This window comes from Pithys albifrons, chromosome 1, assembly GCF_047495875.1.
Source record: "Pithys albifrons albifrons isolate INPA30051 chromosome 1, PitAlb_v1, whole genome shotgun sequence".
In the NCBI taxonomy this organism is placed as follows: domain Eukaryota; kingdom Metazoa; phylum Chordata; class Aves; order Passeriformes; family Thamnophilidae; genus Pithys; species Pithys albifrons.
Genome location: NC_092458.1, coordinates 12,740,931 through 12,768,593, shown reverse-complemented (window position 1 = coordinate 12,768,593; position 27,663 = coordinate 12,740,931). Strand labels below are relative to the sequence as shown.

The 27,663-nt window shown below is 39.9% G+C and overlaps 1 protein-coding gene across 4 annotated transcripts in view; it reads left to right on the top strand.

Moving 5' to 3' along the window:
- Positions 1-721: 721 nt before the first annotated feature.
- The window catches only part of SHROOM2 (shroom family member 2), a 123,283-nt gene continuing 96,341 nt past the window's right edge, over positions 722-27,663 (top strand). For all 4 annotated transcript variants that reach the window (XM_071563940.1, XM_071564197.1, XM_071563854.1 and 1 more), the window contains exon 1: positions 722-975. In XM_071563940.1, coding sequence (XP_071420041.1) covers positions 757-975 — 219 coding nt within the window. In that variant the 5' untranslated portion in view covers positions 722-756. The remainder of the gene's footprint in view (positions 976-27,663) is intronic.

Genomic DNA, 27,663 nt, shown 5'->3' with positions numbered 1-27,663 from the left:
GAGAGGAGCCGGCTGAAAGCGCCTGCATCCCGCCCTCGCTCCCGGTGCGGTGCTCCCTGACCTGCCCCGGCGCTGCCCGGCTCCCCCCGCTCAGCCCTGCTGAGCACCGCGGCGAGACGTGAAGAGCCGCCCGCCCCCTCCGTCCTCCCCGCCCCGGCCTCCCGCCGCCTGGCACCGCGAAGGCGGGGCGTCCCTGGCCGGGGGGCGGCCACAGCCGCCGGCTGCCCTTTCCCCCTCCCTCCACCTGCTCGCCGCTTTTGTTTGGGATCGGCGGTGGAGGGGAGGCGCGGGGGTGGCCTGGGCACGGTCCCGTCTGGGCGCTCGGGGCTCAAGGACCTTCTCACCGCCACCTTTGTCTGGCGGTGGGTCCGGGACTGCTCCCCCCTTGCCCCGCATCTCCTCCTCCTGGGCCGCGGGATCGCTTTGCGGGGCCGCCGCTCTCGGTGAGGGGCGAGCGGCTGGAGCAAGGGTTTCGCCCTCCTTTCGGGGCGAGAGGGACGTGGGGGCGCCTCTCGCTGCCGCGGCTGCCCCGCCGCCGAGTTGCCACAAGTTGGAGCCGCCCCCCCGCCGGCAACTCCGGGCTCGGCGTGAGACAATACCGCGGGCTGCGGGAGGAGGAGGAGGAGGGGGCGGGCGGAGCACCCTCGCTGCCGCCGATGGGGCCGGGCGGGCCGGCGCTGCGGGGCGGGTAGGGTAGGGTAGGTGGTGCGCGGGCGGCGGCGCAGGCGAGCCAGCCCCGGCCACGACGGGCGCTCTATGGAGGACGTGGGGCTGCGGGGCGGGCGGGAGCGGCTGGCCGGCGGCGACGCGCGGCTCGGCGCCGTGCTGGTGGAACCGGCACCCGTGATGGTGATGGTGGAGCAGCGGGCAGCCGAGGGCTACAGGCTGGTGGAGGTGCAGCTGACCGGCGGCGCTCCCTGGGGCTTCACTCTGAAGGGCGGCCGGGAGCACGGAGAGCCCCTCATCATCACCAAGGTGAGTGGCGCCGGCGGGGCGGGATGGGGGGTCCGACCGGCTCCATCTTGCCGTGCCGGCGGCGGTGACAGCCCGGCGAGGGCAGCGTGCCCGGCCCGGCCCCTGCGCGCAGGTAACGCGGGACAGCGCGCCCGGCGCAGGTGCCGCCGGCCCAGCCCGGCTCGGCTCGGCTCCATCCCGGCCCTGCCCCGCGGCCCCTCGGCCGCCCTTGGTGCGGCAACGGTGGGCGTGGGGCCATCCCGGCGGCTCCGAGGGCAACAGGTTGTCGGGCGTGGGCAGCCTGGCGGCTCCGACCCGCCGCTCCCGCTGCCCATTGAGAACCTGGTGCCGTCCTTGCGGGCGCTCGTAACTGGCTGCGGGACCCGAAACCCTGTGCCGGGCTGTTCCCTCCCTCTTTTCCCTCCGGGCGCCTGGCGGAGGAGAGTATGGAGACTGAAAGTCCCGGCTCCGAGGCTGAGTTTTCTCCGCTGCTCTTGCACTTGTAAATTCTAAGTAATTAGGGTAGCCTTTTGTATCTCCCTCCTCCTTTAAACAAAAAGCTCTTGTGGGTAGTGACCAAATCCTTGCTCCGAGGACGAGAGGAGGGGGTCGTTCTTGAACATATATGCATTTTCTGGTTGCCTTTTTTCTTCTTTTTTTTCCCCTTTGTAAAGTTCTTGTATACTCACAGCTTTAACCTCGGTGTATTGGATATGAGTTAGAGAAATACATCACGTTTTCTAGAAAATGTTTTTCATCTGGATGTGTTTTGACTTAAGAACCCCCCATCCTCAGTAACTGGTTTTGCTGTTAAGACAGCTTTCATGGTGAACAGTGAAAGCACATTAAAATAGATCCATATGTAGTTGTGGAAAAAATAATCCACATTAACAAAACACATTTTACTCAAGAAATGTAGGAAAGAGATATATATAAATGCTTTTGTTTACATGTCCTCTGCACTCAGCCTGTTGCCATTTTAAAAGTGCCAGAGGGTGACAGAGGTCAACAAGTCCTGTTTTATCCACAGCAGAAATTCTTCTAATCTTATTTTTCGGTTGGTTTCATTGTGAGTTGCTTAGTTGCTTTCCTTCTCCCACTCTTGAAATAACTATGTTACGGACTTTTCAAGTAAGGACTTTTGAAGCCATCTGTTTCTAAATCTCTTCCCTACTGCTGTTTTCCAAGAAACAACAGTGTCAGAATATGTATATGCTGAAAAATGACTGCCAGTCTGTTAGCCTCTTCCCAGTACCCCGAATTACAGAATAGCAAACCTGAGAGCATTTGAGGAAAGGAGAAAAGAGCTACTTTACCATTTATGCACTAGCTATTAAGTGCCAATCCAAATAATTCCACCTTTCTGGTAATGGCTAATAAGTGCTGCATCTAAAGACTGATCAGTGATACTTATTCATAATGTTACCTAGGTATTAAGTAACAGGCTTAAGTATTTGTGGCATGAGGATGTGGCTGTGGTATGTGAAGAGAAGTGTCTAGGGCTGGGAACCTTGTAAACTGGGTCTGTTGCAAGGGAATAATTAGGTGGAACTGCACAGCATGGAAGAGGAAATGGAGTCCATTGGTACAGACCTAGGAATAAGAGACAACCTGGATACTTGAGTTTAAATTCCAGAGTGTATTTTCATTTGCCATTGTTGGATATAAATGTATAGTACTGTTTTTGAAACAAGGACTGGCACTCATGTCCCTGGGACTACAATTATTTAGCTACACAATTTTCCATTTCAATTTGGCCCACCCATCATAGTGTTCCGTGGGATTTTTCCTGTACTGCTTGCAATGATAGAAAGCTATTGGAAACATAATTTAATACCAGGTGGTTAAAACAATCCCTCTTTGCAGGAGATGTAAAGTTTTCTCTTCTCAGCTGAAGTTAGCCTTGGACTTGAGTGATCCCCTTTCTAAGTGGGGATCATTGGGCTGCAATGGATAAGGAAATGCCACTTCACCTGCACTTCTCTCTGTGTGGTGTGTGCCCTCCATTCGCAGGTAGGCTGGTGGCTGGTCAGTGGGAGATCCGAGAAAACCCACTGCACCAAACCCTTCAGAATACTAGTGGAAAACCTTCTGGGTTTGTGGATTCAAATTGTGCTTAAGCATTAGCTGGTTCTGAAGCTCTGTCTCATTCCAGTCCAGGGCATCTCTGGGGAAGTGAGGGTGGATGATGCCAACTGCCACTTTTTAAGGAGAGGAATGTGACAAGGTGTGAATGGAGTTTCAGATAGCAGCTGCTTAAGGGAGATTTCTAAAATTCTGCCTATCTTTTTTTCTTACAGTCTCAAAAGCAAGATCAACCTTTTAAGAAGGCCCTTTATGTAAATGCTGAGAAGTCCGTGGTGTAAATATTTCCTGCTTTCCTTAGCATATATGGCACAACTGCCAGAAAAGTAGCATCATAAAATACCGTAGTTGAAAAATTCGTGAGGAAGTTCTCTGCAGCCCTTTCTGCACAACATACATCTTTGCTCTTAGTTTCTCTGGTTGTGTGGCTATTTCACTTGCTGATGGGAAAGGATTTTTTTTTTTTATTACAGATACCATAGGGAGAGTCCAGGACAAGAAGAGCTGCAAATACTATTTGGGAATTTGTTAGCTGGAAATCTAGTCAATTAAAACAAGAGAATCCTTTGATCCACCAAATTACAAATAATCAGAGAGGGGAAGGCATGCTAAGGAGGAGAAAACATGTCCAGCCTTAGCAGGGGGATGAGTGTGTGCTCAGCTGCTGGAATTTTGTCCCTGCTTATTGCAGGGGGGCTTCACTGGATGACCTTTAGAAGTCCTTTCCAGCCCAGCCCATTCCATGATTGATACTGTGAGGGAAGCGCTTTGCCCCGGGAGAGGTCAGTGCACAGTCACGCTGCTGGTGCCCAGCAGTGGGCCCGGCCCCGGCGGCTTCCCCGTTTCGTGGTAGTGTTTCTTGCTGTAACTGAATCGAGACTTGGAGAAATAGTCCTGAACCAGGTGGGCAAAATATCAAGTTCACCTGCCAGGTGCAAGCCTTTTTATTTTTTTCCCCTTGCCTTTTCTGTTAGTGCTGCAATAGGCACAGAGAAAAATGGTGCATGATACAGCTTGCTTGATCTTTAAACATAGCTGGTCTTCTAAAACTTGCCCCACCCACGTGCAAATAGTGTAACTAATATTTCAGAAAAAAGTCTTTTAGCATTGTCGCTCTGTTGCATACTATTATTTTTAATGTTCCTTTAAAAAAATGCTTTACATTTTTTCTCGTCTCTGCATGTGTATGTGATAACATTCCAAAAAAAGTTGCCCAAAGGCAGCTTGTTCTTGCCTAATTTGACATCTTGAAAGAAAGAACTTGCTTTTTATAGCAAAATGTGTATTTCAACAGAAGGTGAAATGAGAACTTAGAGTGCTTTGTTTAATTAGAAGTCTCAGTTTGTGCTTTCCAGTTTTTAAAGAAAAAACTTCTGAAGATGGAGATCTTACTGGAAATAATGACAGTGAAAAGTCAAAGTGCTCAAGTGCAAAATCTTGTGAAAATCTCCCATAGCTGCATTATCTTGATTACTTTTACTTTAAAAAGGCTCTTATCTGAGATGCCCAACTTAGTGTCAATCATAATATTGATTGTGGGTGATGGACAGAAAGTCACTTCACTTCCTGTACTAACAATATCCTTAGGAACTCTGAAGTTGCTTTGCAGTCAGCCTTATCTATATCATTAATAAATATGAAAACATTCTAGTTTATGCGTTTCAAGAAAGACTGATGTATCATTTAAATAAATTTCTCTTCAGTGTCAGCTTTGTAAGAGCCTACAGCTATACCTTGTCAAGCAATGATCTCATTGCAGTCTAATCAAGGCTGGGCTTGGCTGGTATTCCTGCAAGATTTCCAAGTGAAACCTGGACTGTTGCAAGAAGTTTTGTTGTTGATTTAGTAGATAGAGCTCTTGTCTCCTGAATCAGTGCTGAATCCATGCCCCAGCTAGAGGTGCTGTCCTTTAAAAAGGAGTTTCAGACAGACCGAACTTTTATTTTCTTTATTCCATTGCACTTTCCTGATGTGCTTCTGTCTGTGGTTAAGTGTGAACTGTAATTTGTTTAACCAAACAATTATTTAAATTGTATAAAGAAATGCTTCTCTATTAATTGTCTGCAAGACTTCTCCATGTGACTTTCATTAATTTATTATTTCAGTAGCAGGTGAAGTGTTTTCATTAGGTAATTCTTTATTCTTTGGCCTTAAACATATAACTACAAGCAATTACTTGAATCACTGTACTGCAACAATATTTCAAGGGAGGGGGAAAAGTTTTAATGGTGCTGTGTACAGATGAAACAAAAAAGACATTTTCAAACATAAATAACCAGTTGCTTCCCTGAAGTTAAGAGATGAGCTGCCTTGCTTGTAGACAGTAACAATTCTTAAACTTGGCTGTGAAGCTTGATGTCCAGAAAACAAGCATTTAGCAGTAATCTCATGAAATTACTGACTGCTTCAATGTAAGTGCAGTGATTTGAGTAAACAGCTGATTTATAAATTATTAGAAGCCATTGTATTGAGGCCAAGAAAGATTTCTAATCTAGGTCTCTGTATCCTGGCAAATTGAATTCACTTTGTTCAGTTTTGGAAAGATAATACATAGAGCATTCATTCTAGTTTGTCTTCTATCCATCTGCTCTTGGATGTCAAACTCAAGCAAAATTACTCACCTGTATGAGTCAGAATTTGAACAGGTATCTTAATGAGCAGTTTTAAAAGAATGTATCAAGTAATTTTCTATGTTTCTTTAGAAACATTTATTCAACTTCCTGTCTTACAAGAGGAGTTTATGGTCTCAGTTGGATTTCTTTGTGTTGTTAAATTTGATAGTTGAGAAATATTAGGAAATGTGTATGTGTATCAGAATGAATGTTTTAGTATTGAAATAGTATCATGTAGCTATTTATCTTTTTTTCCTTGCCAAACGTGTTTAAAATTGGGTGGTTTTTCCAGTGCTATAGAAATTGTTCTGAGTTGTCTGCTTGTTAGATCCCAGATCTCTATTATTGGAAGAGAGGAGTTGATTTGTTTTGATGCAGGAAGATCTTGCTGCTTTTTTTATTTTGGTAAACTGATTGATGAAGGGAATGCTCTTAATTTCAGTGTCTTAATGGCTGTTGCATCACCTCTTTATTATGACTGTTAATTTACTGGCAGAATGGAGCCCACCACCCGCATATTTGGTGTGAATAGTTTGGCTATGGAAGTCTGAAGCTGAAGAGGTTGGGTTTGGGTTTTTTTGTGTGATTTTTTGTTGTTGTTGTTCATTTGGTTTTTTTCGTTTTGTTTTGTGTCGTGGGTTTTGGTGGCTTTTTTGTTTGTTTTTTGAGTTTTTTCCCCCCCCGGAGGGGATTTTGGCAAGAGCTTTAACAGCTGAAAGGCAACCAATAGTCGAAATTGCATTTAAAAGCCCTCTTGGATAGTGCTGTATGTGATCTAAAAGCTGTGTGAGGAGTTGAAATGAAAGGATGGGTTCAAGGCTTCTGACTGGAGAAGTTTCTAGGCAATTCAGTTCTGTGCTTAACAGTCAACAGTGTGAATATGGTTTAACAAATGGTGTGTATGTGTGTGCTTGCTGTGCTAGAACTGCAGTCTTCCTTTGTGCATTGCACACTTTCAGTACAGAAGTCTTCCAGAGGAGTCAGAATGCTTGTATTTAAAACCAAAACTAAGAAACCTCCTTACAACAAGTGAAGCAACAACTAACTTTTGAAAATACTGATTGCTTTCAAAATGTTTGGTTTTATCTCCTCTGCGTATCTTCCTTTCAGCTACTTGGGCAAAAATGCTCAAATTTATCATGATTTTTTTTAGTTTAAAAGAAAACACAAACAAAAACATTGGTGTCTGGAGTCTGCCAGAGGAATTGGTGTGTTTTGTGGGAATAGTTACTGCAATAGGCGTTAATAGTGGGATTGACTGTTTGAATGTTCATTAATTGGGTCTATTTAAAGGACAATTTAAACTTCTTTGGTTGTTAGTTAATACACATGTTAGTTCATACTTTTCAGTATGAATTTTGAATGCTACCAGAGGCATTAGGCTATAAATAAACGATCTGCAAGAGACCTCTGTTTATTGCTTGCTGTTGTCAGGTTTGCCAGTAAAGCCATTTTTCACCCAGATCATGCTTAGGGTTTTGTCTCCTTTTTAAGAGGAAAATCAGTGTGGATATGTGTGGTGTTTATGCATGTGCTGCACATGCTTTACCCAATTGCTCAGTAGACTGTACGTACTTTTTTTGCAGATCTTGATTCATAGTGCCTTCCCCTGCTTAATGAATATTTAAAATAGGGAATGTGGAAAGAATAAGGTAAATGGGAAGTGAAACGTGGTCATGAATAGATTAGAGGAAACAATTGTTTAATTATAACACAGCCAATATTATATCACATATGTGAGCTTTTTTCTCAACAAAAGCCATTTGTATTTAGACTTTCTACACATTTGTAATTTATACATAGAATACCTAATATGTATATGGATCTAGTTCTGTGGATCAGTTTATTACAGAAGTTTGAGAGAGGTTCTAGCCATTAAGCAGATTTTTTTCTTGCTGGGCAGTTAAGAGACAGTGCGTGAAGTGTTTCACAGAGAGTTAAAAATTGATGCAGTTATACTGAGACTTCATCCATTTAATCTGCACAAACTTGCTTTCTACTGTGTTTTGAACCTATTAGATATATGGTCAATTGAAGCTTTTGTTAATATGTACATAAAAAAAGTATTGATGCTTCTCTGTAAACTTAACATAATTAGGGACTTCTGGTTTTCAGTTTTTTGGAGGTTTTTTGGGACGTATGTATGTGTTTGTTTGTCTTTAAGACAAGAAACACACTTGGAAGCTTTCTGATTCCACATAGTATAACATTTTTAGTTTCTGTCCTCATCCCCCAACCCCCGAGAATATTATTGCCTTTCTGTGGTGAATTATTAGGAGTTGTAATTTTTGTACTACTTGTAATTTCATAGATATGGTCATATACAAGCAAGATGGAACGTAAGGTTTATGGAATGGGTAACTGAATGCCTTGTGTTTAAATGCATTCATTCAGTGATAGGAAAAGTCTAGGAAGTTTTGAACTGGCACCAGTTTTGAAAATTCAACTTGATGGACTTGTGAATGTGTCCTCTATATATCCTTTTCCAAGGAGCAGATTTTTGGTGGTGTTCACCGAGGCTTAAGCTGAATGTTTAATAGAAGTCAATACTTTTGGAAAGTGACTTGTAGTGTTTAAATTAGCCAGGACTTAAGAGCTCTGAATTGCTTTCTGAGGGTGTGTGCTATTTGGTGTGAACTGTATGAGAAGCTGAGGAAACCAGTGCCTTCACCTACTGTAGTAACGTGAAATATTATTGAGCAAAGTGCTTGTCTCTGTATTTGCAATGTGTGGCTATACCTAAAATGTTAAAAAATTATTTCCCTGATTGGTTCTGAACACAGCTTTTCAGTTTGATTTATCGAGCTGATCAGGGTAGAGTTGTAACCTACTGAGGACCAACTCCATTTGTTAGAACTTCCTTCCTCTCCCTATAAATTAATACAATATCCGTATTCGGTCTCTAATTCAGGGCATTCTTGGTAGAGCACAGATCTCTTATTGCAAGAGAAGAGAATGGTATTTGCAACATGACAAGTTGTGGGGTCTTTTTGGTGGCCTTTGCCTGTACCTGATGTGTGGTGTGCTGAACTCCCCCAAGGCAAGAAAAAAAGCCTTTGGTAAATGGTGGAAATGCAGCAAATTGCAGATTTGAGAAACTGAATAGCTTTTGTCAGGTACCCAATTCTTGGGTTGACTCTCAAAGTAGAAGCAGATGGAGTTGAGTGTTTGATGATAGAAAAGAGGTGGTTATTTCAAAGTTCCTCCAAACCCTAATGAAAAGCCAAAATCAGCTGAAAGCTTTGAACTGTTTAGTCAAAAGCTCGGTAGCGTTGGCACTGAGGGGAATTCCTTGCATCCTGTGTCCCTGTACTTCTCCTGCCTCATCCCATATGGAAAGGAAGGCTTCCCCTCAGCCACCAACCCTGCTCTCTCCTCATTTAAATCTCTCCATTTCAAAATTGTTAGGTTCTTTGAAATGTCAAATACCTCTCAGCCATATCTATCAACTGATAGAAGAGTTAGGAAATACCTTGTCATGTTTCTTAGATACTGATTTACTGAAGAACTGTTCTTAAGTAATGAGGTTTTTGGAGGATATAGTGGCTTATTTTTCAAGGGTGATACAAAGGGCAAAGACTTGTCTCAGCGACTGAAAGCTGGAAATAGGTAACATAATGGGGAACTCTATGCAGTGCTATATCCCTTTGGATAGCTAGTAACAATGCAGTTTCATCCATTCTTGTGCTCCTTTTTCTGGCTGAATGACCTTTTAGAAGAGACATGGATCATAATCAAGGATGTTTTTGGGATCGCAGGTGGCCTTATTGGATCCTTTCTTTGCTCCAAGCTCTTTCCTGATCTGTCCATCATGTTTCTAGGACCATTTCTGTACTCACAGTACTCTAGACCTTTCCTGTGCATTTGTCATATACAACAACAGGGTGTTTATTGTTCTGATAATAGAAGAGGTAGTTATCTCTGAGCAGTTTGACAGAGTCTAAGAATGCTTTTGCTGATGTGTGAAGATGAATTCAATTTGGGTTTGTTGAAGTGGTAGCATAACCTAGTGAAACTAAGAGCTTCTTTTTTAATGGAAAGACACAAGCTTCATACTAAGCTGTGCTTTGGTTTTTTGTTTATTTGGATTTTTTTAATGGAAGAAGATCCTCTGTCCTATTATATTCTCTCAGTAATGGGCTTGCAGTGAAGTGTGGGTAGCTCAAGGATGGAGGGATCTGTCAGTGGGGAGGGAGTGTGGAAGTACAGTAAGTTTGTTCAGAAGTGATGTGCAGGTACCCACTGCTGTACTCCAAGTGGCAGTTTCAGTACTTCTACTCTTCAGTAAAATACATGATTGATCTCAAAATCCCTTAATGAAGCTATGCAAACAGATTATTTTAGTTTTTCTCTCTCTCTTGATATAAAACACACTTTGTTATGCACTTGCTTTGAAAGCTTTCAACGTAAACTATTAAACAAAGCAGTGTCTCCCAGTTTTCCAAATATATTTGAACTAGTCAGCATTCTTTAGGAAATAAACGTCTGATTTGGTTCAGTGAGTACTGTAAAAAGTTACTGTTGGGGGGTAACTGCTCTATTTGGAAGCTGTATATTTTTCAGTGAAATACTGTAATATTTTAGGGTAGTATCATAGAAACATGATCTAATCATAAAGGAAGTGAAATGCTTCCTACACACTGTCTGTTAGTCATCACTGTGTTAATTTTCTTAAACAAATTACATGCAAAAATGAATTTGTGGGTGTTCAGCTAGCCAGTATCTGATCTAGTGAATTATCCAGCTCCTGATGACTATTTGGATTCTGGATAACACAATAATTGCAGTATTGTAAATGGCTGTATTTCCTCTACAAATACATATTTTGCTGATCCAGAAGGAGAACATTAGATTTTCATCAGACACATTTGCAGTTTGTTTTTTAATTGGAATAGCAAAACGTCCATTTCACAGCTATTCATTTACATAAAAGAAAGATGCAAACATAGTGTGTTGACATAAAGTAGTGTTTTGTTGCATGTTTATAGGTGGAAAGGATTTCAAGACAACACGGAAAATTTGAGGTTTTATGCATCTGTTAAATATAATTAATGTTCAGAATAGTTAATCAAGAATTAAGAGAACTGTATCCTTTAAAAATCAGCTTTTATAAAGAGTTTGTAATCTGTTTCTTACATGACTGTTTTGGTCAAGTGCCTTTATTTCTAAATATAAAAGCTCCTGTAAAATTAAATATGTCTTGTTCTGACATTGAAAGATGTGGTATAAATACTGAATTCATTTAAAGGCAACTCTAATGTCATAATACTATCTCTACTTTCCAAAAAATTGCTAGAACACAATTTTAAGCTCTAAGGTAGTTCCCCCCCCCCACATTTTAAAAGATATCTTTTTAGTATGTGCAAGAACTTTTGTATTTCTTGTTCTATTTCCTTTCTCCTGTTTTGTAAAAGGTAAAACCCAACATTTTGCTCCCTTGCTTATAAAACAGAAACTATACTGATATATTAGTAAAATAACTTTTTTCCTACAGTTTTTATCTTCTGGGAACTTGATGTTTTTCCTGACTGCTGGGGAAGATTGCTATCAAGAGCAGGGCTTTGCCTTTCCTGACACCTTGGAGACCTGAGGAGTTTCTGTGATTACTCAATCTCATGTTAGGGAGGGGTGTAAAACAAGTCTTTTGTTGCTCAATTGAATTTCTTCTGTCTGATTAAGGAATCCGTCATCTTCACAAATATTGTAGCTGTGACCTGTTGTGTCAGGTGTGGGCGATTAAAACAGGCAAGTGAAGAGGCGTGTGTGGCTCTTTGGTGGTGCTGCCGCTCCTTGAAGCCAGTAATGGGTCTGAGTGTGCAAAGCTTCAACACAAAACCCTGTCAGAAGCAAGGAACTGGGAATTCAGTGAACTGAAAATCGGGAGATGTAGCAAATTACCTGTTTTGCCACAGGTTGCTTGTGTACTGGTGTGGAGTTGTATGGCACCTCTGCCTCTGTGTTTGCTGTTGAGGAGAACTGGTGGTATTTCACACAAATTTGTTTCTCATGAAACTGACCTGATGCAGGAGGGCTGAAATATTATGGTGGCAAAGACCTTAACAGTCTTTCTAGTAAAACTCAGAACACAAATGTGTGAAAACCTTAGGAGTTGTCTCAACCCATGGCGTTGTCTCAAAAGGCTGTTGATGGTGATTCTGTTGGGACTAAATGCTGCTTCACAACAGAAAGCAATGCTTTGTGCTTATGTGTCTGCAGTCTTCATCAGCAATAATGTACTGAAATGTACAATTAGATCTCTGTTTACAAAATTAAACTGACTACTTACCCAAAATGCACAAATGCTCTCAGTGTCTCAGAAAAATAGAAGGTATGAACGGAGGGGTATAGGCTGTCAGCACTTGAGCAGGAGGCAAAAAAGCCCCATAATGTGGACTCCTTAATAGAAGGACAACCAGACATTTGGATCTGTGTCATTTGAAACACTTACTGGTAATAAAGCTTCATATGAAAGTACATTTTTGTAGCCAAAACACGTCTTTGCTGACCACTTGAATTTCCTTTGATTTCTGGTGACCGACCCACTTACAGCTCTGTGATGGAAAGATCCTGTTAGTGACTTGAAGACTGATAATGGATTTACTTTTCATCATTGTCTAAGATGATAACATAGCATGCAAAGCTCATTGGAATCAGAGGAGCATGAGCATGTTTCTTCTAACTGCAGACAAAATAAAAAATTTAGTTTCTTCATCTGTACATTGTTAGCACTAATTGCAGGCTGCTGTCTGCTCCCGTATGTGGTATCAATAGTCGTTACAGTCACCCTACCTTTCAACCTGAAGGTGTTGGGCTAGACTTCACCTTAAATCCAGTTCTCCAAACATCAAGTCTTTAGCAACCTAGTTTCTTTTGCTGAAAGCCGACTGGGGAAATGTTGCATGAGCAATTTAATTATCCAATTAGAGGGAGTGGAGATGAGCAGCAGGGAGTGGCAACATTGTGGTATACAGTCACATGCTCTGCAATAACTTACAGGCTGTAGTCCAGCTGATTTTGAGTGAAAATTAAATTGAAATATGAAAATAGTTTTGAAAATGCTTGTCTGCTGTTTTCTGACTATTGAATTTCATTAATGAGCAATCTGAATACAGACACGTCCTCTTTCTTCCTCTTGTGATTAAAGAAAAATAAAATGTGTTCAACTCTTTTCTGAGGCCAAAATGGACATAAATGTTATTAATATCAGAATAAAAGATAAAATTACTCTGCTAGTTTTAGTTTTTTGCTACCAAAAAGTACTTGACCATCTAGGGGAGCATGTTCACTAAATGAACACTGAATTAAGTCATGGTAGATTATAACTACGTCTGCATCTGTTGTAGGTGACTGTCTAAAGCCTTGGAGTTTACTGGTGTATTTGATCAATGCTGGCTGCAGTTTTTTATGGCCAAGTTTTCTTCTCTTTGAATTCTATGGAAATTTCTGTGAGGACTCTTTTGCGCATTTTTTTTTTTGTTATATGAAGTAAAATTGGAAGTTTTAATTTTCTGATTTGTTTAACTCAACTCTGTGGATGCCCCATCTCTTGGGGTGTTCAAGGCCAGACTGGGTGGGTCCTTGAGCAACCTGACCTAGTGGAAGGTGTCGCTGCCCATGGCAGGGATGTTGGAATTAGACGATCCTTAAGGTCCCTTCTAACCCAAACCAATTGTCTTAAATCATTCTACAGAGTGATTTGGTCTCTATGTTTTATATTCTTGTAATAATTTTTGTTTGTTTACTTTTACTTATTTCTTTTTTTTAAGAGAAGGCAAAAAAATTTGGCATCCTAGTGGTGTCCTTATGGTTTTATCTGCTGTAATTTTCCAAACTAATTTTCCTGTGGGAGTCAAGGGTGACTGGGGTACCTTCCCCACTGGGTTTCTCCTCTGCCAAAGGAAGGTTTGAATTCAAGAACTTGATCTCCAGGTTCTGGAGGGAGTGTGTTGTAGTTGCATCTTCTTTCTGGTACTTGGCCCCAGACTTTTGTGACTTTCTTTAGCCTGTTCCAGTGTTACCTCTTCCTTAACCAGGAATCTTTATCCCTAATCATTCTCCTCATTTGGGTGATTTTGGATTCATTTAAATAAGCGACATAAGGATGCACATATGGAGACAACCATGCATGTGTCCTGGTTGCTCTCTGATTTTACTGAAGCAGGGGGTCACTAGGGTGTTGCAAATTCAGTTGCCAGTTTTAGTATGTAACATAAGCATTTATTGTCTAAATTTTATTTCTTTTTTTTTTTTCGCTGGATGTACCATTTCAGTTTAAATTTAAGAAAGTTGAGTGTTTGAGGTTGTCATGCACAGTGGAAAGTTTCTGCCTAACTAATTGAAGTATGTCAAATTCATCAACCTCTGAAAGAAAATATGATCTCATGATCAAAGCATTGAACAACTTTGATTAGTGGAGTGGCCAACACCACCTGTGGTTAATTACTGACAGGGATCTTAGAGTGAGGTGAGGACATACAGTGATTTTTGTAAAATCATGGCTTAGATACTACTTTATTAGAAAGGTGTAATAGGTAAATAAGAGCAACAAAAACATGTCTGTACTTACTGTAGCATAATTTAAAATACAAATGAAGAGGAAGTCAAAAGCTTTCAGGAAGAACAGTGTTTTTTGTGTTTTTGTAGTTGTATTTGAAGTTAATCAGGCTGCTTTTTAAATTCTAAGCCAGAGTACACATAACAAACTGTGACCTGAAAAAGTATCCTGTGAATTTTGGTATGCAAGAGAAGAGCCTATTGTGTTTTCTCTACCTCTGTGACTCATGCAGCCAAGACATCTCATTGAGCTTTAGATTTGAATAAAAGAGCATCTAGCAAGGTTAGTGGATGTTTTGTAGTGTTTGATGATAGTTGTCCAGGTGATGAATAAATTGCTCCAAAGCACTAGGAAAATGTGTCTCCTTTTGAGATATGCTGAGAGTTATTTCCCTTCCCGATTAGGCTGTGAGGTGAGGCAGAAGGAGCATGATGTAGTAGTTGTGCATTTTAAAAAGCTGAGCTAGGTTTAATGTACAGTGACAGAAAAGGAATTTTCCATTCTTGAGCACATATTATTGAAAGCTTACACAGTTTTGGAAGAAAAGCAGGAACACCTTTTGACCTCTTGCATATTCCAGTGTTTGGGGGTTTGAGGGTTTTTTTGATGTTATTTTTTTTTAAAAGTGACAGTTCAAATGCATTTTGTTCTTATTTGATTTATGTTCACAGACCCATTTCCTGAACTGACCAAAATTCTGGTGGTGGATGCTAGTTTCCTCAAGGGTTTTAAAGCTACATAATTAAATCTTGAAGTTCATAATCTTTTCTTACTGAGTGCTGGACCTCAATCTCAAAGCACTGGGGATAAAACCCCAAACCTGTAAGCTGTATTTCTGTTATTGCACTTCTTGTTGTAATGCAAATGCAGTGAGTTGTGCATGTGGGAATGGGGACTTCCTCATAAGGCAAGACGAGACTAAGATTTTTAATGTGGAGTTTAAGATGTAGCGGCATCACGAAAAAGGGGGTAGAGCATCGTCTTTGGTATTGCAGCTGAGGATACAGGCACCATAAGTTGGTGGGGGTTTTAATCTGCTGCACAACAGTTGACACAAGCCTCTGGTTTATTATAAGGATGTTGAAAATTGAGTATGGTGCTGGGAAGTGGCACAACCATTACTTAACAACAGACAAAATGTATTTTACTCAAGGAAATTGAAACACAGACCAAAATTCAATAGATTTTTAATCTAACAAACTTGAAGAATTCTCATGTTTGAAATAATAGGAATAGTTTCTAACCTTTAAGCAGGATGTCTTTAACTTTGTTTTGTTTTCTGTTGTTTAGTGGTGTTGGGGTTTGTGTTTTTTGTTTTTTTTTTTTTTTTTTGTTTTATAGTTATTTGGCTCAGATCAGTGTACCTGGAAGAAGGCAAATCAGAAATAAAGTTATGTTGAACTGATAGACCCTTTTGGTATTTTTCCATTCACAGTTTCAGAAGAAACAAAAATGGATTGGGATTCCAAACAAAAAAAACCCGGCGGAATAATGATGGCGGCGTTAAAAGCTAGGAAATTATAGGATCTGTACTCAGTGAAGCTGTTAATTAGTCATAGGGCAACAGAACAGTGAAACTTTTGACTGATACCATTCAGGTTAAGTACAGGAAGAAGTGGGTTTTGTTTTGTATTGCATTGTGTTTGCAGGATACTCAAATGAAAATATGTGGCTGTGTTGGTGGTTAAACACAGCTTTGAATCTCTGTTTTTCCATGATCATAAGATTGTTTATATAAGATAGGAGGTCAGGTCTTGCTCTGAAACAGTACAGTATTTTCATTTATCAGCTAAATGCCAGATGATTTTTGAGATTAGAGTGGATAGTGTTGGAATTTCTTCAGTCATTCCTCATATTTTATCCATATTTTCTTTATTTTAAGTACAATAACTTCATCAGTAGTTCTGGAAAAAAAATCACTGAGATTACTTAGATACAAGAATTTAATTTTAACTTATACTTAATGTCCTATCTCTATGGTTTTGTATTTTGTTTTATTTCCTGCTTTTGACAGTGATTTTTAATATTATGTTTAGTGTCATAGTAATGCTTGGAGGTAAAACTTTCTTTGTCTGGTCTTCCCCGTGGTGTAGAAAACTCTGAAATCTGCCCATTCTCTTTTCATAAAAAAATAAACTCCTTAGATTTTTTAAGGTTGAAAACAAAATTGTATTTACTTCTTAATTTGAGTTCCATAGTTTTCTCATTACTGTATTGTAGTGGTTTTAATTCCTTCTCACCAAGTTTGGCACACTGTCTCTGAGATGCGTAAATATGTCTGAAGCATAACCTGTGTCTAATGAAAACAAAAGATAGAAGAACCTGCTCTGGTGGATTGAAAAACTTTTCTAGTGGAAGATGTTGAGGCCCATGGCAGGGAGCTGGAACTAGGTGATCTTTAGGGTCCCTTCCAACCCAAACCATTCTGTGACTGTGATGTATCATATTCTGCAATGCTGTGCACGTGTTTAGAAGTTCTTTGGTGCTGTGGTATAACATGTTTTTCCTCCAAGATTCTCCTATTGCTTGGGGCTACTTTTGGGTGGAGACTTGAGGGTGTGCAGCAGCACTGAAGGTTAATATACAGGATGACAATAGCAGCAATTTGTGGTTATCTCTGTGGCTGTATCAGGTTTATGCTCTTAGTTCTCCCAGGGAAAGCTTTCTACGGAAGCTACGTCACACCAATGTACGGCTGCCCTGTTGTAATCTGGCTGGAGTCAGCCTCTGACTCTCTGAGCGTGGGAGATGTACCAAGGCACAGTTTCTGGTTGCTTGGTAGTTTCAGATGGAAAGATCTGCAGAAAGTAAGTGTGGCTACTACATTTGCAAATGTGATGAGCTCTTAATATGCAGGTCATGAACCATAATGATGTATTGGACATCCCCACTGATGAGGAAAGCATCTTAGTTTTGCCAATCAAAGATTTCCATCAAGGTCTAGACATATTTTCTCCTGATTTGCTGCAGTTTCTGTGTAGGGACTGTTGCAGCAACACTTCTGTGTGTTCTCAGAGAACAGCTTCTAATTTGTTTCACATTTAAAGTTTCATTCATTTAGGGAGAACCAGTATTTTCAGGTCTAAAAGAACATAGCCTGCTGGTTCACAGAGGGAAAAGGTAGTTCTAGGGTAGCACTGGAAAACTTACGAGACCAGTAATTTCAGCTGAGGTTACGTTGCCCAGGAAGATGCCTGTTTATTTGATTTGTGTGCATTTATGGAGTCATTGCAAGTAAGTGCACAACTTACGTGAAATATTTTTATTTAGTCAAAAGTTCATGTAACTGGACTAATTTTGTTTGCCTACAACTTGGCCTTGGTATTCTGAGATTTTGTAAAAACTGAGTATTTGTCAGCTTTATTTACAGATTAGAGTTGCAATTTCCCCATTAAGCTTTGAAATTCTCATCTGAAATTCTTCTATTTAATAAATTATTAGGACTGGTAGAGTTGTCTGGTGATGTGCCTCTGTCAGGATGCACTGACAAAATGGTAATTCATCTCCTGTCCTGTCCAAACCAGGGAGCTTGATAAGTTATCTGTGCTTTCCAGACAATAACATTTCCTTATTTTTTTTTGTAAGTGTAATAAATAGCAATACATATTTCTATCAATTCATTGCATTTTGCAAAAGCTTCTGGTTGACTTTGGCATGTAAGTGTGCTCAAAACAGTCTTACTGCTCCACACGCAAAGTTGCTATGAATATCATAGGGTCATGGTCCCTCATAGATTAAGGATTTGTGTAAAATAGGTATATTGCCTTTATTTCTTTTCCTTTATTATTCAATGTGCTTGTTCTCGTCTCCAGAGTTAGACCTCTGGAGGTTTTTTGTAGCTCTTCAGTTTGAGATTGCCATCCTATGAATATCTGCTCTATGGATGCAGTCTTCTTCCAGTGCTGTTCTCCCAAACCTGTTTATTCTTGAAAACAGAGTCTGCTGCTCGTGTTTATCACACTGTTGCTTAGAGACATTATGACCTTGCACCTCGTTCTGAAAATACCTTACCTGTAGTTGTTGACAGTATCCTTTACTTTCAAATCAAAAAAGAAATAATTTTTTATTCTTCTTAACTTGATAACATTATGCATTTTATAGAGCTGCTGCATAGCCAGTTTAATATGCTCTTTGTGTTGTGGATTGATTTCCTCCTTCTTCCCCCTCACCTTTCTTCTTGGCATCATGAGACAGGAGATTGTCTGGGTGGGCATGCCTGCTGTTTCTAGGGACATGAGCACAGCTGTAGTGAGCAGGGACAAAGTCTGCCAGTCCTAGTTCTTGATTGTGGAAGTAGCTGGGAGCTAGGAACTAGGTATGGTTCTAAGAAGCAGAAGTAGTGTAGTGTAACTTAAAAATTACTATTATTTTTCCTCTTTACCTTTGAGATGGTTGCTTTTTTAATAGACAGCAAGGTAGAGAATGATTTGTGTTTCAGTCAATTAGCAAATTCTTGGCAGGACTGATTTATTCTTTTTAAGCTCACTATACTTTTGAACTTTTGCCTTCCCCAGTATCACTAGCAATGTTTCACACCTCCTTTTAAGAAAATGGTTCTATTTTACACAGCTGTTATTGTGTTTCTGAAAAACCACTGGCCATCTCCATTTTGTGGATTCATGATAGTTATAGACTAATACATGATAGTTCTTCTTGCCACATCTTTCTAAGCTCAAATCTGTCCTGATTAAATTCTCCTCATGCAGATGATGGGTCAGTATCTCTGACCAGCCTGTTCTCTCTTATGTTCCAATTTCTGCTGGATTCTTGTTTGGGTGGGATTAATGAAACTTTCAGTTTATGATAACAAAGAGAATTGAATGACACAGTACCATCATGTGTGAGTGAAAAGGGCAAGCCATTCCCTTTCTTATAATTCCAGATGTTTTATTTACTTGCCTGCTGTTTTCAGAGGAGAGCCTAACATGATGCAAGTGATGATTTCTGGCATGCCCAGAGCTTGCCTGTGGGTTGTGTTTGTTGCATGTGGATGTGTGGGAGAGCTCTGTGTGTGTGTTCCCTTATCTACAGTAACTTTAAGCATTGCACTCTCCATTGTGTGGCTCTTTGCAACCAACAAAGCTTTGACTAATGTAGGTAAACACTGATTGTTCATCCTCTTGCAGATCATTAAAAAAAAAAAAGGAAAAAACCTACTAAAACCAACATGAACCAAAACCCCAACCAAACCCCACCAAACCAGAAAACCCAAACAGCACAGTCCGTTCTGTAGATGTCAGTGAGATAGATGCTTTTGTGGTATCCTTTGAGTATTTTGAAATGCTCCTTTTTATTTCTATATCTTTTTATCTCCCGGGATTCTAGAGAGGGATTATTTCTTATCCCATGACAGCATCATTTCTTTAAAAAGTGTTGGTAAGAAACATTGCCAAAAGAGGAGGAAAACCTTTCTGGGGAAAAGCAACAGTATATTGTTTGAGTAATTCTTTGTGTTGAGTTGCAAAGAATGTAACTTGACTACAGGACAAGCCTGCAGAAATCACACTCCACTGTTGCCTGCTGTATTTTAGTAATGCCATCTCTTCTGTAGTGCGCAAGTTGGTAGAAATTATAGTACTCGTGTACTTACCTTAATTTTCTCAGGACTTTTGTGGGGCTACTGTAGAGATTATTTTATATATTGCCTTTATTTTGTGAGGTAGCAAGGTTGTTTTAAATGTGAGGTTATAATCAGCAGTATGAGTAGCTTTATAACATAGTCTGGTCTTGATTTGTTGAAGGTTGTGGTGCTGGTTTTTCCTCTTGTAAGAGATTACTCTTGTATGTGGGAATTTCTTTGTCTCAAAAATTTTAGAGAATGCTCCATTTAACTGTTAGTGGCAGTGCAACATCTTGCTGAGTGTGTTTATTGCACACAGATTGTTATTCAGGACCTGCACTTTGTGAATGCAGATCTAAATTATTTATTTTGGCTTCCCAGATCAGATACTGAGGCTCCTTTCTTGATCTCCAGAAGTTTCTAGTTGGGTTCTTGATGTGGATTAGAATAGATGCATTGTGATTTTAAGTGAGCAGGAAAGGCTGTATACAAAATGAAGCTGTATGGTCCTATTGCTCTTTGGAGAATGACTTGAAATAAAACCTGATTTACACTTTGAGTGATGTACTCACAGACACCTGCCAAAAGCAGATTTTACAAGCAGCTGTATTTTTCATTCCATAAATGTTTCTATACCTTTTTATAAGACATAAACCTGATCCCCTTTCAGGATCAGGGATGTTTACCAGCAAAATTTGAGTGTTCTGTACCTCAGAGTTTGGGGTTTTTTTGGTGTGTGTGGTCTTGTGTAATAATAACTATATAGCCTGCTTTTTTTTATAAATTAAGCATTCTTTATTTCTTAATTAGGTAGTTGACCCTGTCATCTTTCTAGGAGGAATCTGCTTCTCACCAAGACAAGGCTATTTGTTGGACTTCTGTCTAACCAGTCCAATCTGGGATTTGTTGGACAGCCCAGTCCTGAAAGATTTTTTCAGGTTGTATTCTGACTCTTGAGGCTTGACATTTCACTGGGCCCAAACCCACTCACATGGATTGATTATGCTTTCCGTGTTTTTGCAGCACATTCTTTTTCTCTCCATGGTGTAAAATTGCCTGACTATATTTGTTTTCTTTCATTTTGCCAAGTGCTTGGACAACGCAATTCACTTATCTGGCATTGTCTGGGTACCAACATAATTTGCTTTTCTCAGGTGCAGGGAAGTAGCACAGCTTTTGTTCTGCGTTAAAGCCGTAGTTACAATGTTGCTTCCCTTATTTCAAGAAATGTTCTGAGCTGTGAGTGAGCTTTTGGAATGAGAAGTCTTTGGATAATTGAGGGTTTTTTTGAGGTAATTTATGCCAAAATTGAGATTATTGGGAATAAAAGGGCATGTAAGGTTATGTTGTGAACCCAAGGGCCTGGATTTTGTTTCAGGATTTTCTCAAAAAAAACCTCTTCTCTCTTTCAATCTCATTTTGGCAAAAGAAACTTCACTGTAAGGTTGAAGTATGCTTTGTAATCTCCGTTTTCTGTTATTTTGTTACACCCTTGTTCACTTACATGAACTCAACTATGCCCTACCTAAGAGAAAATATCATTGCTCCCAACATACTGTGTGGGCTGGCTGGTTGCAAGATACAGCAGGTTGGCTTCTTAGCTGAGCTGTGGCCTTGAGTTACTGTAAATGGGCTAATTAGCCATAGGGTGCCATACTGCTCCTGTCTGTGTGCAAGGAAGCTACACGGGGTGTAACCTGAGTTGCTTACAGTTTTCTGTTTCTGTCCATTGATTTGTTGTGGTTATATATGAGGAGGGAATAGTAATGTAACCAAATCTGAAATAAAATGTAAATAAAGAGGCAAGGTGACTCTTTTGTGAACTGCTGCATTTATGCTCAGCATTTCTAGATCTCTTTCAAGTAAAGTAGCTCAGATTTTTGTATTAAATAACTTAGAAAAGGTTTGTGATTTGTGCTTACGGTTGTTCTGAGTTGTTCTGGAGAGTCTTAATAAAGACTAATTGATGAAGGATTTGTACTTTTTAACCCTTTCATACAGAGAGGCTTAGCAACCTCCAGGGTTCTGGTACTTTTGAAGAAAAATAGAGCATCAGTCTGTTATTACTATGGTTGAGGTAAATTGGGCTGTCTTAAGGGTGTCATTATGAACTCACTATCTTTTGGTGTTTGATTTTTTGCCCCTTATTTGAATGACAGAAGAAAAGAAACTTCAAGAATTCTGTAGTTCCTGGACCTCTCGCTTCCGTAAGTGAAACAATCACCAACAATCCCATATCAGCAAAATTTGGGTATCAGTCAGTTCAGTAAAAGACAGAAGTTTGCCCTCCAGACTTATCTTTTTACCGTTCTGTACCATCTGTAGCCAATTAAAAAACAAGGTAAGAAAATACTGGTTTTTGCTCTTTCTAAATAAATGGAAGTGAGCATAATAGCAGCCAAAGGAAGCATTCCTCTGTGATTGCAGCAAGGTTTGTCCAAAATAATAGGCCCTGTATTTTGTAAATGTTTGGTTTGCCTCTGATGTTTAACATTTTAGGCTCTTGAATTTATTTGGGTGCATACCAGGCTATGTGTAAAATTTCAAAATCCATTGGTGGAAGTCTTGTAAGATGGGACCACCTGCTGTGTTTGCTCTGTAGTTTCAATTACTCTGTTATGCAATTTCTTCTGTTACAAGTTGAGGAAGATGGAGGAGGCCACTTGGTTAAAATGTTACTTGGCATTAAGTGTTTATTCTGGTCACCACTTCCCTGGTTTGGGAACAAAAAAAGTTTTGTACAGATGACTTCTAACTCTTTTGGATCCACGGAATCCAAAATCCGAATTTTTAAGTGAATCCAACCAGCTGGGATTGAATTCACAGAAAGTCAGAGGCTGAACTCCTGCTTCCCGTGAAGTGATGAGACACTGAGGCTGATGTTTTGTGTGTATTTGTTCTCAGGTTTTAACCCTGAAGTAACTGTTGAGGCATTGTATGAAGCTGCAGTCTTAGCTGGTTAATGAAAATTGTAAAGAATGATAAATTCTTCAGGCTTTGTAAGTGTTTTCATGTATGTGTGCTTACAGAAATAATGGGTGCTTTGTTATGGGACTTTAAGTAAACCATAGAGAACTGTATGGTAAACAGTAATAATTTTGGCCAAAGAGCATCTGAGTCAGCACAGAAGATGATCTGAAACATTCCTTGGTGTTGAGCAAGAAACAAGGGCTTTTTTTGTTCTAAGACAACAGTAGTGGTCATCATGTCTCTAGTTTTACAAACAGCCTTCTGCACCTGGGGAAGAAAATCAGATTTGTGAACATAATCCAAGTGATGGCCTTGTCTCTGTACTTTACAATGTGTCTGTGATTGTTGACTAAACCAAATGCATACTCAAATGAAAATCTCATAAGCAAAAGTAGGTTTTGTCCTCTGTCCAGTCCTTCTCTGTATGGGAAGGCCTCTCAGACCTTTGTGAGCGCAGATACAGACTGACTCCTCAATGTTCGAGCCATTTAAAAAGCTTAGTTCTAGCAGCATTTCAAACAAAAGCTCCCTTGAGGAAATGTTCTTCAGGGTAAGGTGGTGCTGATGTGGGAGACCCAGAAATCATCCTACAGAAACTTCTGCGTGCCCTCTTACCCCCAGCTAATGCTGGGCAAATGCTGTCAAGTGATTAAAGTTGCCCCTTACAAATGTAATGAGGAAATCATGCTTTAATACAAAAAGTATTAAGTGCAATTAAATGCCATTTTAGAGGCAACTCAAATGCATTTTGCCACCTGGGTCTGTCATTTATGCAGTAATGTCCTGGTAACAAAAGCACAGATTTTACTCTATGGACTGTGCTGCACTGAGCACTTACTCAGTAATGTAAACAGGTACAGTAATGGAAAAGCAGGGAGTAAGGGGAGCATAAAACCTCTATGGAAGAAGTCCTGTGAATGTGGACTGTTAAGAATTTTTTAGATTTAAAGCTTTTATTTTGTCCTGTCCTGAGCTGGGTTTGTATCGGAATTGTTTTGAGTAAATCCATCTTGAATCAAGAAAATTAAAGGATCTAAATAAGTGACATTTCAGGTTTCACAAAGAAAGCATCTGTAGCTCTTATTTTTTTCACACTGAAAATAATGCTGCCTAGTTAGACTGGATTTCATTTGCAAGTTTATTCTGAAAAGAGTGGATAACAATGTGGGTCAATGCTAGGATGGGTGATTTAGAAGCCACTCTATGCATTCTTGCATTCTTTGTTATCTTTTCATAATGCACTCTATGTATTCTTGGTCATCTTTTCATATCTTCATCACTGCTTATGTTGAAAAATTTATCTGAAAATGGGTAACAAAAAGCTTGAGGTGATGATGTCCAGGTTTCCTTGGCAGGAGTGGAGGTGGTAGTCTTTCACAGTAAAAATTTAATTTTGTTTTGTGGGATTTTTTCTTCCTTTTTTTACCCTGTCTTTTTACTCTTCAGCTCTTAATTGTAGTCAGTCCATGTCCTTTCTACCCCAGCCCCCAACTCCAACACTGAAACGGCTCAAGGTCAAGAATTTGGCTGTTAAAGGAAACTGTTTTGTTTTGCATTAAGATTAATGGAGCTTTAAACTAACTAGGAGAGAAGAATTGTTCAGCTGAAATTGTTTAACACATCTACCCTTTTCAACAGGTTTTTGTTCTCAGTAGTACTGTAAATGAGTTTTTAACAGATTGCACAGGCAGTAAGATATTCAGTGCAAGTGCATAATTCCATTTTTAAATGAAAGGTGAGATTGGATATGTATTAAAGTGGCAATCACAGTTAAAACTTAAGCAAACTGTGGTCCATAGTATTGCTTTGTAGGAGATCATTCAGTTAGAAATAACCTGGAATTATACTTCTATGCTTTTGTCCATGTGTATGCTTTATGTTTGATTGCTCTAAAAATGAGATACACTGACTGTGGTTCACTTTTTCAAATGATTTGATAGAAACATGGAGAGAGAATGCATGGAAGGGCCTTTGAGACTCTCCTGTTGTCTATTCAAAAGACATAATGGTTCCCACCTTTTGCTCTAAGCATCTTCAGGAATCCTTTTGGGAGCAATATGGCAGCTGCTTAAGTAATTTTGGAACAGAAAAATCTCAAAGTTAAAATCAGGCAGAGGTGTTTTGTCAGCAGCATATTTTTCATACTTGTTAACTTCTGGTGCTTTTTCTTCTCCATTGCGTTGGAGACACACCGTGCTGTGCATCCTGTCTGGCTTGTACAAGCACTGAGAAGCATGACCAGCAGCACAGCTCATGCCCTCTGTTTAATGCCATGAATGGTGTCCAGTACTGGAAGTAAAATAAAGTACTGCCAGTCTGTTCTAGTTCAGCCCAGTATAACTTTGGCTGACTGCAAGAGGCCATAGATAACTCGCTAGTCTGTCTCATGAGTAGGAGGAGTTCACTGCATGTGTGCTGACCACAGAAGCCTACACTGTCATTTTTCACTGAGAGGTTACGCAGTCCAGAGATGGAGTGTTAATGTTTCAGCCATATAGTTCCAAATTCTTGAGGCCATTTTTAGCCAGCTCTGTTGCTTTTAGTACTGACTAAAGTATTAACATCTCTGCTGTGCAGTACTTAAGAAGTGTAGTTACCTGTTTTCATTTTCTCCCTGTAAGACAGGGGTCTTACCTTAGGGGTATAAGACAAAGACCAACATTTGGGCGTTTCTCCTGCAGCTGAAGTTTCCTAAAGAAAATAAATCAGATTGAATTTATACAGGAATGTTTGCCTTGCATTCCACACACTGAGTCAATTTATCTCAGGGGCTCTCTTTTTCCTCCTTCCCACCCTCTTTCTTTAAAGGCTTGGTGACTGGAAAAAAAAAGTAGGGATGTATGGTAGATTGTAGAAAGAGATTTTGTAGCCACTGGTGCCAGGAATCATTAAGGAATGCTTAAGTAGTGCCTCTTGTGACAGCATCCAGTCTATTGGAAAAGCATCATGTGCCATCTGGCTTTGATTTTGACTTAATTGAATGCATGCAGCCATTTTTAACAACAAGTCTAAGGTTCAGCTGTCTTGACATTTTGTAGAGAGCTAGAGTTTGGAATTTGTTGAGGAAGCTGCAATAGTCACCTGATTTATGTTGCTCAGTTCCCTTTAAGTGTGGTCTGTGCAGTTTGCTGATATTTGAGTGACAATTCTGTTTAAATAAACTCTTAAAACTTGCTGACTTTTGGAAGCCTAATTCAGTAGGGGTTTTCCACTGTAAGTTCTGGGATTTTTCTTAGAACTGCAGTTACTGTGGAATTTTTAATAGCAAAAGGAGATTGTTAAGTTCAGCCAAGTCATTTGTCTGGGAAAAAGGCAAGCTTCTTTGTCAAAGTTTGGTTACTCCACCCAAAGACTCCATATCAATGGGATTTTGACTTTGAGTAGGGAGGCAGAAAGGGGAAAGATGTGAAGGAGGAGAATGCTTTCCTTACTGTTAGCCAGAGTTATTCCTAATGCAGAGAATATCAAGGAGCTACTTTTCATGGGCTAGAAAACCATCTTGCACTGATGAGAGACTATCCTTTTAGTCATCTGTTGTTTCATCTAGTGTCTTTAACAGCATCTTACCTATGTGGATGTAGGATGTTGAAAAAAATCTGATAACATTTACCCATGCAGTCGTTACTAAAAAACACCCTTTTGTTGTTCTGAGTGCTAAGTATCTTGATTTTTGAGGTTTTATCACTTTGATCTTTAAAATTTTCAAAAAAAATCGAGATAAAACAAATATACAGAAATTCAGCTTTTAGGTGAGATAAACAGACTCATTCAAATTGCCTTTTTCACTTTTGCTTCGAGTTTTCTCAAACTAACTAATGATAATGACATTAATTTAAAATATTTTACCATATTTCTAATACTTCCAATGGTCAATTTTCATTTTTAATCCATCTATCAAGGATTACCCCATTTGTACCCATTTTTCTAATCCATGGAAACGTTACATTCTTGGAAGGCCCTTGGAGAATGGGCAATAGTTTTATAGTTACATATGCAGGATTATCTGGCCCTTTTCTAGTTCTATATTGCAAGAAATGTTTTTGTTTTTTAATCTTTCTAGATCTCCTTTTTTTAGCAAGTTATCCTTGGCCTGTTGCCACAGATTGTATGAATGGAATTCTACCGCTCTCATTACTAACATCAGTTTGCTTAGACCTCTTTAGCTGATTCAGTAAGTACAATATCCAGATCCCTCCTGCTGTGTCTTAACAGCTGTGCTGCAGGCTTGGGTTAGACACTCACTCACTCTGCCCTGCCCCCTGCCACCTTCCCCCCTAAAGAAAATCCTAATCTATAATGTAATAGGCACTCTGGCCTGCTTGTTGAAGAAAGAAGCTTTGGGAGTTGCTTAACATACCTTCACATCTCCATTTCCCTTTACCTATTCATGTTTGAAATCAAGATTTATAAAAAAATTGTTATTTTGCTACACCTTGGTGATAGGTCCATTATCTGTAGAAGAAAAATACCATGAAGAGATAGCTGTCAAACTTCTCATGCAACGCGGCTAAGCATGTGTTAAGCCTTGCCTTGAGAGCCCTGTTCCTAAGGGTGAGGGACTGCTGGACTTCTCCTTTTATGCATGTTGAATTCTTGGCCTCTGTTTCCAGGCTGCTGAACAAGGTTGTAAATAACATTTCTTGCAAAGGAGGCAGTTATTAGTGATAACCAAGAACATCTTCCTTCTAATGTTAATCTGATTACTGTAGGACTAATTGACTCAAAGGAGTTGAGAATCAAGGAGCTTTAATTTCCTATTGTCCACCTGTACATGTAAGCATCCAGATAAGAAGAGACTGGGTCTTTTGAAAAGCTTGAATTGTTTGGAATTAATTTCTTAAAATTACACACTAGAATGCATTGCATGTGCATTAGTACTATTTTTATTTACTACCAAGTTAAATACTTGAATTGAGAAGCCCTCCCAA